Raw genomic sequence first — 14,701 nt, 5'->3', positions numbered from 1 at the left:
GTAGAAATTTATAAAATGTGGTTGGCGCCAGTGGCGTAGCCTGAAATTTACTCTGGGAGGGGTTTTCGACGATCATTTTTAGGGAAAAGAAACCTTTTTCATTATTTGACACTCACTTTTCGTAAACAGCAATGAATAATCATGTTATCATGAAATGTACATTGAATTGTAGTTGTAGAGTTAAAATAGCAGCGCAGCCGAAAAATTTTTTCGTCAGAAAGCGTTCTGTACTGAAAAGTTGTTTAACAAATTTTAGCTCTAGAGTGAGGGTTCCCCCCTGGGCTACGCCAGTGGTTGGCACTTCTAAAAGTATTTTTGGAGTAATTTCTGAAGTAATTTCTAAAGGAATTTTCCAAGGCATCCCTCAAAATATATTTGTAGAAGAATTTATAAGGAAATTTTGGTAGAATATTAAAGGTGTATCGTTGGTGTGCTCCGAGAGAGGTGTTTGGACTGAGTTTTCTTTCCGATAGGGCATCCGATTTGGCTGCGATTGTGCGGGGAAACTCGTACCATGCGACAGTTACAGATTTTGCCGAGTCACACTGGATGAGAACAGTATAACTATTGAGTCCCTGAAGAAGGTCGCAAACGGACCGAAAAGTCGGGTAAAAAATAACAGCATTTTGATTTTGTCAAGCCACAAACCATCAGAAATTTTGAATTACAAAAAAGTTGTAAAAATGATTTCTGAGGGTTTTTTAAATGAATTTCTCTAATATCTGTTGAGAGAGTTTCAAAAACAATTACTGGAAAAGTTACTAAATAAATTCGTGAAAAAAGTTTTAATTAGATTGCTTCAAAAAATTATAGTAGAAATGATGAATTCTTAAAGATATTTCTAAAGCAACTCCCGGAGGAGTTTTTGAAGATATTCTTTCATTTGTTCTTTCATTGAGACATTTTTATTTATTTTTTTTTTGAAATTTTCGAATGAAAAAGGAGTTCCTGAAATAAAATCTAAGAAATTTTTACTACAGCATCTGAAGTAACATATAAAAGAATCTATAACAGAATTTTTGGAAAAAGCTTCGAAAAATATTTTAGAAAAAAATAAAAAAATCCTTTGAAACTTGTTGAAAAATTGTGGAGTGTTAAAAAAAATAAAACAATATACTGTTAAAATTTCTGAAGAAATTCGTGGAGAAGATTCTGAAAGATTTCCTGCAGAGATTGATAAACTAATTTCTTCAGGAATAGAAGGAACTGTTAAATACTTTAAAATGTAGATAATTTTGGGAAGAAACCATGAGAGTATTCTTGATCATTCTCATGGAGAAATTTATGACAAAAAGAGTGAAGAGTTTCAAATGGACTCCTGGAACAAAATCTGTGGAATTCTTGGAGATTTTTGTAATAATTATTGAATTATTGCATGGATTAATGAATCCATTTCTATGAAAACTTCTGAAATAAATCTTGAAAGAATTTCAGACAGAATTCCTGGAAGAAGTTCTAAAGTATTTTTTTAGAAAAAATCTTGAAGAAATTTCTTGAAAATTTGTTAATGAAGTTTATGGAAGGAATCAACAAAGACAATATCATGTTAAAATTCCTGACGGAATGCGTGGAGGTACGTCAGAATGATATCCTGCAAGAAGCGCTTAAAGTATTCTTTCTGATATGACTTCTGCAAAAACTTAAGAAAAAGGAAAATTTTGGGAAAAAAATCGTTATATTATTGAGAGTATACTTAATCGTATTTCTGGAGGAATTAATGACGAAAAGTGTGTAGAGTATTAAAGAAGTTCCTGGAAAAATATCTAAGGAATTCTTGGAGATTTTTTAAAATATATTATATGGTTCACAGAACCAAACAATTTCTATGAATAGCCATGAATTTAAAAGAAATTCTGACAAAATTCTTGGAAAAGTTCTATAGAACTGGAAAATTCCTCAAAATAAAAAAAAAATATCCTGTTGAAATTTCTGTAGGAATTCGTTGGATGTTTCCTGCGGAAATTTCCAAAAGACTTCTTTCAGATATAAAGACTGTTAAAATAAAAAAAAGATTTTTTGTAAAAAAAATCGTGAATGTATTCTTGATCGTACTTCTGGGGAAATTTATGACAAATAGAATGAAGAGTTTTTAAAGGAGTTCCTGGAACAATTCTCTTGAATTCTTGGAGATTTTCGTAAAAATTAGTGATCGCCTTACAGAAGCCATTTAAGGAGTGTATCGTAAAGTAGTTGAAAATGTTTAAAATAGCCTCAAAAATAGTTTAATACAACTTTTAAGTAATTTTATTTTTGGAGATAGTGTATAAATCTTTGAAAAAAGAAATGACTTTTATGATTTTCTAAAAATGTTCTTTTAACTGGGTTTTTAACCTAGATTACTGAACGCATGTTTTTAAATTTTTGCACACCTTCTAAAAAATTGAAATTGCGAAAAAAGTTCGATAATGTTCGAAAATTGTTAACTTTTTTGTGCAAATATAATAAGCTAAAGAATCCTCATGATATAGGCAAATTATTTTTTACAAGAAAAATCTCCACTGCATTTATGCGCAATTCTTAAAAATGAAAAAAGGCCATTTTTGAGGAACCCCCTTTTTCTATGCTCCTCAAAATAATGTTTACGCAAATAAAAAATACATAAAATGAAATATTCGCATTTTTTAAATAGGGTATGTTTTTTAATTTATGGACGAGTAAGTTAAGGCAAAAAAAATAATTTCATAACCTTTTAAGATATTAAAAGCAGAACTTCAAAGTTTGACCAAAAAATAGACGTTTTTTGGTGTGGACCATTTTGTAGATATAGGAGATTTTTCTATCGAAAATATGAATTTTGAAAGTCGGTATTGAATGATATGTTATCTGTACATAACTGTTAACAAGCATCAATATTTTCCAGATTTTTTATCGTACAAATTTTACTCGCTACAGATTTTTGAAATGTTGAAAAATCTTAACAAAATTGCATTTTGTGCAGATTTTTATTTTGTGAGGTGTATTCATTTAACCATATTTTCAATAATACTAAACATTTTCCAAATGTTTCCAAGGTATTCTAAACTTAACTATATTGTGAAGATTTCATAGAAGAACCGAAATGAAAAGACCAACCCAGCTTCGAGATAGAGCATTCTGAACATTTTCAACTACTTTCCGATACACTCCTTATATAAGACTTTAGAAAATAAATCATGGAAGAATTTCTGATGATATTCTTAAAATGTCTCTTAAGGCGAAACTGGAAGCATTTCCTCACTTTTTGGTTTTTGATTTTTTTTTTTTATAATGAAGCAATATTTTCAAAATCGGATTTCGTACACAGTAAGAGTAAGGATCAAGGTATCTCCTGTTATTTTATCAAGTGGAAAATGTTTTTCAGTTTTAAGGAAACCATTTTTGAATAAAATTTAACGAACCATTTATGTTAAAATACACATAAATAAAAACAAAAAAAAGAAAATATGATTTTTGAAAAAATGGTAAAAGTTTTACTCCTGAAAAAAAATCCAGGAGATAGCTCGATCTTTCCTCTAACTGTGTATGAAAACCGATTTTGAAAATATTGCTTCGTTATTTAATGAAAAATCAAAAACCAAAAAAAATAGGAAATGCGTCCAGTTTCGCCTGAAGGGTTTTATCAGAATTTTTGATCGTCTTCAAGAAACCATTTCTAAGGAAAATTATAAAATATATCCTAGAAGAATATCTGACAAAATTGCTGAAAAAGCACTAAAGAACTTTTTAGAAATATCACGAAGAAATCCCTTGAAATATTGTTAAAAAAATTCCTGGTACAATTTCTGGGGATTGCCAAAAAAATTATGTTACAACGTTTTGACGCTTTGATATTCAAATTTTTCACTTCTACTCATTATAAATTGTAACGTCACGGTAGAATGTGTCAAGAACAGAACTGTGGAAAAAAATAATCAAAATAGATGTTTGTTTAATTTATGAAAAGATTTTTTTTTAACAGTTCAAGAAAATTTTGGTAAGAATTTCTTGAGGATCCATTGCATACCCAAATGAGTGTTCGATTCATTTTCATGGGTCACAATAACTTATGAAAGTGTCAAAAGTATTTTTGATGGAATTCCTGGATATTTTTTTAAAATTATTTCTATAATAATTCCATCAGATTAGTTCCTTTAATTTCTGGAAAAGTTTATGAGATAATTTTTGACAAAATAACTGTAAGATCTTCTAAAGTCATTCCAGTGTGTTTGTATTTGGAGAACTACTTTCACTTGAATTCTATTTTTCAAATTTTGTCCACCCCAAAGTCTCACAGTGGGGCGCCACCTCTAATACAGTGGTTGAGTGGGAAAGCCCTAAAGTGCAGTAGTATAGTTTGTCGTTATGCAACATAACTTCAAATGGCGGCCGCGGTAACTTAGCTTTAGCTGCGGTGGTGGGTTGGCAACCGGCTGGTGGAGTGATAATTTTTTATGGTTCTGAACGTTATGAAGGAGAAATGATGGGAAAATGCGGAATCCACCACCGCACCGGAGAGCTAGCTGCAGGGACACTGATAAAAACAGACATCCAACACTACCTACTGGCTCGTTCGTCGTCGACGTCGTTGTTGTTCCCTGGGTTTCCCTGGGATGCAAATGTAGTATGAAAAAGGATGACGCTTATGATTATGCATTGTGCTGCTGATGGTTCGCCATTGTTGTTTTGTTGCGCTGCGGGGGATTTCTCTCGTCAGTGGGGGATGAGGGTTGAGAGAAAGTATGGAAAATGTATGTCGGATTTTACAAAACGGGAGAAAAGTCTCCGGACAATAACAGCAACAGCAACGGTGGGCGACGCGGCGCCAATATCAAGCTAGTGGATTTTGCATACGTCGTTCTGAAGTGTGCATAACATGCATTGGTGAACCGGAAGACAAATGCATGACACATCGGCACAGCGGGAATGCATTTGGAATACTTGCTGGCTTTAAGAGAAATAGGCATCTTTTATGACTAATGCCATCTATGACTCACACGAATGCAAATGTTTATGAAAAACTAAGATACTCCCTACTCACGATAAATTGAAGCAAACGAGAGGGAAGCAAAGGCTTGATATTAAAATATGCTGTTCGGCAAACTTATGGCATAGTGTTTTACCCACAATTAGGGTAGAAATCTACTTTGTCATATGCGTTAATTCCCGTCATATCAGACGGGAAATAGCTAATAATTACAGATATTCCAAATTACCTTTGCTATTACCGTTTCAATTTCACTCCATTAACGACTTCACATTTTCTCTTGTTTTGCGTATGACGAAGGCAACCACATCAAAGCATCAGTTAGCTGAATTGTTCTACATCACCGTTCCATTTTCACTTCGCCAGATTCACTTATCGGCCTGACCTTCAACTCACACCCCACAAAAGCTCTGTAAAGCTGGTTTCCACTGCTGAAGAATGCAGCAAAAATTATTCAAATAATTAAATAAATCACTTTTTCCCCGTCGTAAAATGTGAACAACAAGCTGTCTTCGTCCAGTTAGCCCAATGGTTGAGGCTATGGATCGCCAATCCGGAGACGGCGGATTCGATTCCCGTTTCAGTCGGGAACATTTTCTCGACTCCCTGGCCGTAGTGTTTCATTATGCTTGCCTCATAATATATAAATTCATGCAATAGCAGGCAAAGAAAGCTGATTTGATTTATTTAGCTATATTATAGAGACTTTCAGCCCTTCCAAAGAAAGCCTTCAAATTAATAACTGAAAGTGATTGATCTACTTCATGGCGGTAATGCTGCAGCATGTAACTCGACAGAATATGGAACGTCAAACAGAAGCGGAAGCAGCATATCCGTCTTTTTCGGCATAAGAAAAAAACACTCACGGAAAGAAGAGGAGTGCAAGGTAAAGGAACGGATGTGTCATTCTCAATGCAGTAGATACTTCAAGGCGCTATACAAACGACTGTAAAAGTGAGATTTATTGGAAATTCACAAAAGTTTGACATTCCATGCTTGGCAAACCGCAAATGATGCGCCAGTTCGAGAAGATTTACGGGAACTCTTCCTCTCCTAGAGGAGCTCCATCAGAAAGCTCGCAAAGGGCTCTGTCGTTTTCCTCTAAAAGGACAATCACGTGTCCAACCATGGACCAAGATCACGTACTGTCGCCGAAGGTACCGAGCAAACTCAAATAATATCCCCCTGAGCGTTAATATCTGGATAAACATTTGTGCGAGAAACTTTCCTTCTCGCCAGAAGATTTTCCCTTGTTTGAAGTGGGTCGCTGTCTGCTCCTCTGTTTGTAGTGCCAAACGACGAACGATAGATTTTTCGTCCATATGACGATAGCACATGCGATGGAGACGCATCATCTTTGTTGTTGGATCTCTGTTTGAATGGACGGTAAGGTTTCCGGCAGAAGACGAGCTTCCATTCTTATGGCACCATGAACGTAGATTGTGGACGATGTTCGTTGTTCGATTCCAAAGCTGGCAAATATTTGACTTTATTCTAATATCCGTTATTGTTGAAAATGGAATCTTGTTGCGGAAGCGATAAGCTTTGTGTTTGCCATTTCTGATTTTGTTGTCTGAAATCAAGTTTTAACGGTGTAACAAACATAAATGCCATCCGTTTGTTCTAGGTATATGCAATCGTAATTCATCCTAGCTAATCAACTCCGTTTATTTTTGTTTACTTCCAGGGTGACTCCCCTTTCGGCAAATCGGAAGCTTACATCAAATTAGAACAACTTGGAGAAGGGTCTTATGCAACGGTATTTAAGGGTTATAGCAAGTAAGTATCCTCTTCCTCTTCTCACGTAGTAATTCGTAAACATTTGTACACCATCAGATTTGTAAATTCCGACTCGGATCCTCTTGAACCCATCCATCCTGCCCTAGAGAGGGTCGATGAAAAAGCAAAACCAAGAGCACAAGAAAAGAAAGGTGCGACCATTTCGCACCGTAATCGCCACGTGCACTCACGGTCGTAAATGTCTCCACCGGGCGGGGCGGGGTGGAGGCAAATTTGCTCCGTTAGTAGCTGCCTATCTCTGAATCAGTTTATTCTGTTTTTTTTTCGGGGGAGGTGTTGCAATGGAACGACACAACGACCGTCAGTAGCAACAGCAGATTTACAGAAGAAAGAATACGGCCGGGCTGGCCGAGTAACGTGTAGGAAAAATATTCAAATTTGTTATTGCATTATTTATGAGTTTAGTCGCTGCCCTCGCCCGTCAATAAAATTATTCAAATTTCTCATACCTTCCATTGCTAGGTCTCAAGGTTTGTGAATACTGGCGTTGCGAGGTTACAGCTTCCCAACAGAAGCTGATGTTGGATTATCGATCTAAAGGTGCCGACATATTCGATTTAATTCAATTAGATACCGTGCACGATACTGGCAAATTTGATGGTTTCAAATTAATAGATAAGATAGGATGTCGATTATTTTTGCTATGCAGACATTGTTTGAAATCATTTGTTTTGATATTAAAGAATACACACAGACAAAAATGATGAATATTACACGTCATGTAAACTTCATCTTAGTAATGTAACTTCTGTGATATTTCACTCTCCAATAATGTCACAGATATTCACACTACTTTTTCAATCTGTCTACAACATCGCTTCCCAACCTTGGCTCTCGCGACCCCCCAGTCTGTTGTCACCGCGCTTTTCGTAGAACAATCGCAGCGTGCCTGCAAGTAGTTGGGGGTCGCGAAACATAGGTTGGGAAACCGTGGTCTACAACAAGGAATTTATTTGGAAATTTCTCCAAAAATGCCATCATGAAATCATACAAAAATACAAACAGCCATTTCAAAAGAGAAATTCCAGCGGAAACTCTTCCACGGTTATTTTTTAGCAATTGCTCATCCAATATTCTTGAAATTATTTCTTCAGAAATTTCACTAAAGATTCATAATATTTCTTCAGGAATTTTTCCTAGTGTTTCTTAGGAAAACTTCAAAAGATTTCATTATTTTTTTCAAAGATTTTTTTAGTTTCTTTCTCCGAAATTTTCTTCAGATGCAACGCTAAAGATGCGTTCTGAAACTTTCGTATTCAGTTTTAAGAGTTTCATGGCGGTAATGCTGCAGCATGGAACTCGACATAATATGGAACGACAAACAGAAGCGGAAGTAGGTTACACGTCTTCTTCGAAAAAAAAAGCACGCCCGGGAATAATTGGAGTTCAAGGTAAAGGAACGAACGGCAGTGTCATTTCAGTGCAGTATTGGTATACGAACGAATGTAAAAAATTTAGATACATATTGGAAATTCGCAAAAGTTTGTCATTCCATGCTTGGTAAACCGCAAGTGATACCTGCTCGAGAAGAACTTAGTTACAAAATTACGTATTTTCGTCAGTTTCGTTTTCTTCGTCTCTTTTTTTTTGAAACCATACACATACATTTATTTGTTCAATATCATTAAGACAATAAGACATAATCAACAATAGTACGCCACAATACTCGGTTTGTGGCTGCCGCTCTCCATCCTCGGTCTCGCCCAATGCTTGCCAAGTCACGTTCCTCCTGGTCCGCCCATCGTGCTCTCTGCGCTCCACGCCTTCTTGTGCCTACCGGATCAGTTACAAACACCAGGTTTGCAGGGTTGTTGTCCGGCATTCTTGCAACATGCCCTGCCCACCGTATCCTTCCGGCTTTGGCCAACTTCTGGATGCTGGGTTCGCCGTAAAGTGCAGCGAGCTCGTGGTTCATCCTTCTCCGCCACACACCGTTCTCCTGCACACCGCCGAAGATCGTTCTTAGCACGCGTCGCTCGACAACTCCGAGTGCTTGTAGGTCCTCCTCGAGCATGGTCCTCCGAGAGGATCACCGGTCTTATTAGCGTTTTGTACATGGTGCATTTGGTGCGTGGGTGAATCTTTTTCGACCGCAGTTTCTTCTGGAGTCCATAGTAGGCCCGACTTCCGCTGATGATGCGCCTCCGAATTTCACAGCTTACGTTGTTGTCAGCCGTCAGTAAGGATCCGAGGTAGACGAATTCCTCCACCACCTCGAAAGTATCCCCGTCTATCGTAACATTACTACCCAGACGGATCCGGTCGTGTTCAGTTCCGCCTACCAGCAGCATGTACTTTGTTTTTGAGGCATTCACCACCAGTCCGACCTTTGCTGCTTCGCATTTCAGGCGGGTGTACAGCTCTGCCACCGTTCCAAATGTTCTAGGGATAATGTCCATGCCGTCCGCAAAGCACACAAATTGACCGGATTTTGTGAAAATCGTTCCCCGGCTGTTGAGCCCGGCTCGTCGCATTTTTTGAAACCAATTGTACTCAAAATTGACCCCAAATCTTTCCCAAAACATATTGAATAATACAAACAAGCTCCAAGAAATTTGGCTGACAGAAACCTTTCATGACTAAGAGAACAAACCTGCCGATGATACCCTTGGTCACTTGGAAATTTTGTACCACTTGTGAAACGAAAACTGTTCATTTTTTGGTATCCATTTTAGAAAAATGCTGTGACGAAATGAGCTTTGCTGACAAATCCACCATGAATATCAAAGTCACATCATACTTACTACAACTAGGAGCATGTCCTTTATACTTTTTCGTTGTTTAGAATTCTTTTAGGGGTCCTAAGGGTATTCCAGAGAAATCTAGGGGCGTTTCGTGCGGTTTCAGGAGGTTCTAGAGAGTAATGCGGTTTCAGAGTTGTTCGTAGGGTGTTTCAGAAGGTTTCAAAGGGTCCCAGGGGTGTTTCAGAGCTATTTCGGGAATTTCAGAAGTATTCCAGGGGTCTTTAAGGGGTTTGATAAGTGTTCCATTGGATTTCTTGGGGTTTAAGAGGCGTCTCAGGGGTGTTCAAGGGATTTCATGGTACCCCAGCGGGTTTCAAAAGCATAACAGGAGTTTTCAAGGGTTTGCAGGTCTGTTCCAGGGGGCTTCAGAGGATTTAAGGGGGTCTCATGAGCGTTCCATGAGATTTCAGTGACGTTCTAGCGGGTTTCAGACGCATACTAGGGATTTTGAAAAGGTTTTAGAGGCGTTTCAGGTGCGTTCCCTGGAAATTCAAGACGTTCCAGGGGTAGAGGCTTTAAGGGGATCCCAAGTGCATTTCAGAGGTATTAAAGGGGGTCCCATGGGGTTTCAGGGACGTTCCAGGGTGTTCCAGCAGGTTTCTGGGGTCCTCATGAGCATTCTAGGGGCTTATAGGGGATTCAGGGACGTTTCAAGAAGTTTCAGGCGGTCTCAGAGTGTTCAAGGGTGTTACAGTAGAATTTAAGGAGTTTCAGGGGGTTCCAGAGGTTTTCATGTGGTTTTCAAGCGATTTTCAAGAACGTTCTAGGAAGTTTCAGGGGTGCTCTAGGAGGTTTCACGGGTCTGAAGGGCGTTCTAGGGGTGTGTTCCAGTCCTTTATCCGTGATGTCGCATGAAACCCTAAAGTGTCTAGAAATCCCTCTGAAATCCCTCTAAATTCTTCCGGAATCTTCCTGAAATCACCTGACAATCCTTAAAACTCCTCTGAAACTTCCCTAAAACCCTTTCAGACATTCGGGACACCAGACAACTCTTTCGAAACCCTTCTGAAACTTCCATGAAACTTGACAATGAAAAACTGACAAATTTATCACAGATGATTCTAAATTTCTACCACCGGAGTGAACCGTTCAACAATTAGCGAGAATCAATACACATTAGGCTAAAACAGCCTAACCCTCCTAAGATGTTAGGTTTTTCACACTACGATGTTGTAGTGCAGGTTCAGCGTGCCTGTCTAGGTCATACTGACTTCAACTAGGGTTAAGTATGCGTTCAACATTTGGTTTCCGCACATCCAATACAAATAATCTATTTTTTCTTAGAAAACGAAATTTAAGGAAAATTGAATTCAATGGGAAGTGTAAGTAATATTTACTAGGTTTAATCACCGCATGACTTTATCTGATTGATAAGTGTAAGTAATGACTGGATCTAGACGTTAACTGAGTATTTTTCTCCAATCGTGGAGTTATGCACGGATAAACAAATAAAAACAAAAATTTCAGTGCAATCCGACAAATTTTAAAGAACCGATACCTTATAATGGAAGATGCAGTTCTATTGCCGGGTGGTGTGTCTCTAGGCCTGGACTCGATTATTAGATCAAACCGTAGAACGGAGAATTTGTATACCAGAATATACGAGAAGTTTCTTAAAGAAATTGCACCAAAAGCGACATCACTGGCAATCTAGAGCTGCGAGCTTTAAGCTCAGAAAATTTGTTATCTGTAGCGCTCAAATCAACGCTCGTCCGCAGAGTGGTACATCTCCAGAAGAAATACTACCAATCCTTCACGAATGCCTCCGAATCTATGACAAAAGGTCGAAAGACAATTGTGCTGATTCTGCGAATGGAGTGACGTGAGAAAAGTCGGAGTCGTATATCGACGTGAGAAATCTCGACTCGAATGAGGTGACTCTCCATTTGATTTACACGGCGAGTCACTTCATTCGAGACGGTATTCCTCACCTCGATATACGACTCCGACTTTTCTCACGTCACTCCATTCGCAGAATGAGCACAAATATGTCGAAGGACAAAAGGTCGAATGGAACTAAAGGTCGAATAGGACATAAGGTCGAATGGACAAAAGGTCGAATGGACAAAAGGTCAAAAAGGTTAAATAGACTAAAGACAAATTGGAAGACATGCAAAAGTGATCAGAATTCGCCAGAAAAACGACGATTAAAAAATAGAACCAGTGATACCAAAATTATTCAACAACTTCAAAACAATCAACAGCTTATATGCAGCAATTTATTACCGCATTGCAATTTGAAATAGATGTCCCTAAATGATGGAAAGTAATGTTATTCATTAAGGTTAAATATGTGAAACAATATTCCTTGAAAGAACAGCCTATGGGTTGAAGAAGGATGAATCACAGATCGGAATATTGTCATTGGAATCTACAACCATTACAGCGATTACATAAAGTCAAACAGTCTATAACTTAGAAAAGGGCAAATCTCTGGGTATTATAAGGGTTTGCAAAAGTGCTATTGAAGAAGGGCAAATTTCTGATTGAAAAATAAGTCCCTATGGAGTAAATAATTATTTCAGTAACACAAGTTAAAAGAATAGCCTAAAAATTTAAGAGAAAGAAATTCCTGAAAAAAAAAATCAAACTTAATTGCCGTCAAATAAATATTACATTAAAACAACTTGAAAGAACAGCATATAAACAAAAGAAGAAAACATTTCCTATAGAAATGTTAGTGGCTGAAATGCATATGAATTCTATAACAGCATTACAATGTTTCTCTCAATAAACGGCAACAAAGACTTCTCAAGAATTGTTGTCTTATAAGCGAGACATACTAAATAGCTGATAAATTGGTCTACTAAAATTTTTGTTCATTCGACCTTTTGTTCCATTCGACCTTTTGTCCATTCGACCTTTTTTCCTTCGACCTTTTGTCATTCGACCTTTTGTCCTTCGACCATTTGTCCTTCGACATTCTGTCCCAAAGCCCTCAAGAAACTCCTCCAGAGATTCCTTGAAGAATTCTTTCAGGATTCTTCAGGATTTTTCAACAAGTTCTTCAGATTCCTCTAGGAATTCTCCAGGCGTTGCTGCAGGAATTCCTTCAGCGATTCCTCCACGAATTCCTTCAGGAATTCCTTCATGAATTCCTTCAGAGGTTCCTCCAAGAACTCTTTCAGGAACTGCTTTATAAGAAATTCTTTCAGGAGTTTCTTCTGGGATTCCATGAGAAATTCCGTCAGACGCTTCTCCTGGAGTTTATTCAAAGACACAAGTTTTTGTTTTCAGAATTTCTTCCAGGATTTCTTCAGGAATACCTTCTAGAATTTTTCCTATAATTCTTCCAGCAATTTGCTCAAAGATTCCTCCCGAAACTTCTTAAAACATTCCTCCAAAAATTTGTTCAATGATTCCTCCAGGAAGTTCTTCGGGGATTCTACCAAGAATTCCAACAGAGATTCATTCAGGAGTTTGTATAAGCATTCCTTCAGGGATCTTGTCAGGGGTTTCTCCTTGAGATCATTTAAAGGTTTTTCTAAAAGTTCCTATGGAGACTCTTCCAGAAATTCCTTCTGGAATTCCTTCAGGAAGTTTTTCAGGCATTTCTCCAGGGTTCATCCCATTTCTTCAGGGATTCCTCTAGGAGTTCCGTGAGAAGTTTTTCTTGAAGTTTATTCAGGGTTTTCTCTAAAGGTTATTTGAAAAAGTATACTGTTCAATGAATTATGAACAAATATATGTTAAAATACTCTCAAACTATTTTTAGTATTTTATTTATACAGTAATGATAATTGTTTCCATTTTTTTCAAGTTTTGTTAAGTTTTGTTGCAAATTTGATTACTTACCTGATCTCGTATTAAAAATAAGTTTTTTTTCTGATGGCACGAGCATTGAAACAATTTATATGCGCTTTATAGTCGACAATTATTCATCGATTGGATCTTATTACCTTACCATTTCTGATCCTGAGCTTTCAATCAGATTCTGCAGAATTAAAAGATTTCCCTAAAGCCGAACAACTTCTGTTTTCCGCAAGATTGAACTAACAGGATCGTTTGCTGATCCACACAGCATCATTTTGTTTTCCTCGTCATTATTTCTCTACTCTTAAGCCTTGGCCCGAAGCTGGTAGCTGAAGGATATATGGAAGCATTTTTAAATTTATGGGATTCTTCCTAAATTTATTGTACTCCTGAGTGGCTGGCTAAGCCGAAGGACTAGCGGAAGAGCAAAGGCCAAGCAAGCTGCTTCGGAAACAACAATTGGGCTTATGTATCTCAAGAGCGAAGAGGCTGGCGGCATGAGATGCTGAGACACGAATATTCGCATTCTAGTGTGTATCGGAAGTGGAATGACAGAAACAGCAGCGAGGACGAAGCATCCAGGCGGAAAAATGTGAGCATAATTTATAACCTCTATAGCTGGAAGGAAATTGCATGGAATAATAAAAATAAACACGCTTGAAGACGAGGCGGAGATGTGGCAGATCCGTTGAACTTTCTCCGCATTTCTGGGTAGGGGCATACAAGCAAAATTTTCTGTTATTTTTATGTTTTCAGAATTCGAACAATTTTGTTCTAAAACATTTTCTGTTTGATAGATTTCGATGAGCAACTACTCCATTCTTGAACTAGTTGTACTCCACTAAACAATACCTGCTAGTTAACTCCACTAAACAGTACCTGGCTAGTTTTAGATATCAAAATCAAATGCATTCAAAAATCTCAAAATTGGGAGAATCAATCTTGTATCGTTTTCTTCATACCAAATTTACCGATATGATAAAAAAAGAAGAGCCAGAGGGAATAAACTGATAATCGAAGAGTAGATAGTCTATTCTTCCGAATGTTGTCATTCGCCAGATATACAACAGTAAAAAACAAGAAACAGCGAAACATTCGAACAACTGGAGCACAGAGCATAAAATACGATAAAAAATTGAAATGACTTCAGAATAAGGAATACACAAACACGACGAAAGTAGGTCATAGAGCATCCCAGTACATACAGTGCTGTATATTTATCAATGTCAAGCGACAGTTTACTGGTGCAAATCTATAGCTTACACACCGAAAGACCATTTCTTATAGTGTCATAAACAACAACGGTGGAACCGAAATCGATATCAATTCAATTTGAAACCGAACGAGATACAATCCCGCCCGGAAGCGTTTCAGAAGCACTTTTATTTCCTGTGCCGGGCCTGGCACATGAGCTTGTTACGTGTGTGTGCATTGCGAAGCCAAGAAGCTCGTTTTGTAGGTC

The 14,701-nt window shown here is 37.6% G+C and overlaps 1 protein-coding gene across 2 annotated transcripts in view; it reads left to right on the top strand.

The window, feature by feature from the left end:
* The window catches only part of LOC115263181 (cyclin-dependent kinase 14-like), a 632,917-nt gene that overhangs the window by 581,625 nt on the left and 36,591 nt on the right, over positions 1 to 14,701 (top strand). For both annotated transcript variants that reach the window (XM_062852660.1, XM_062852661.1), the window contains one exon: positions 6,630 to 6,721. In XM_062852660.1, the coding sequence (XP_062708644.1) occupies positions 6,630 to 6,721 (92 nt within the window). The remainder of the gene's footprint in view (positions 1 to 6,629; positions 6,722 to 14,701) is intronic.

Source organism: Aedes albopictus, chromosome 2 (genome assembly GCF_035046485.1).
Source record: "Aedes albopictus strain Foshan chromosome 2, AalbF5, whole genome shotgun sequence".
NCBI classification, from domain to species: Eukaryota; Metazoa; Arthropoda; class Insecta; order Diptera; family Culicidae; genus Aedes; species Aedes albopictus.
The sequence above is the reverse complement of the archived record's forward strand: the minus strand, read 5'-3'. Positions and strand labels throughout refer to the sequence as shown.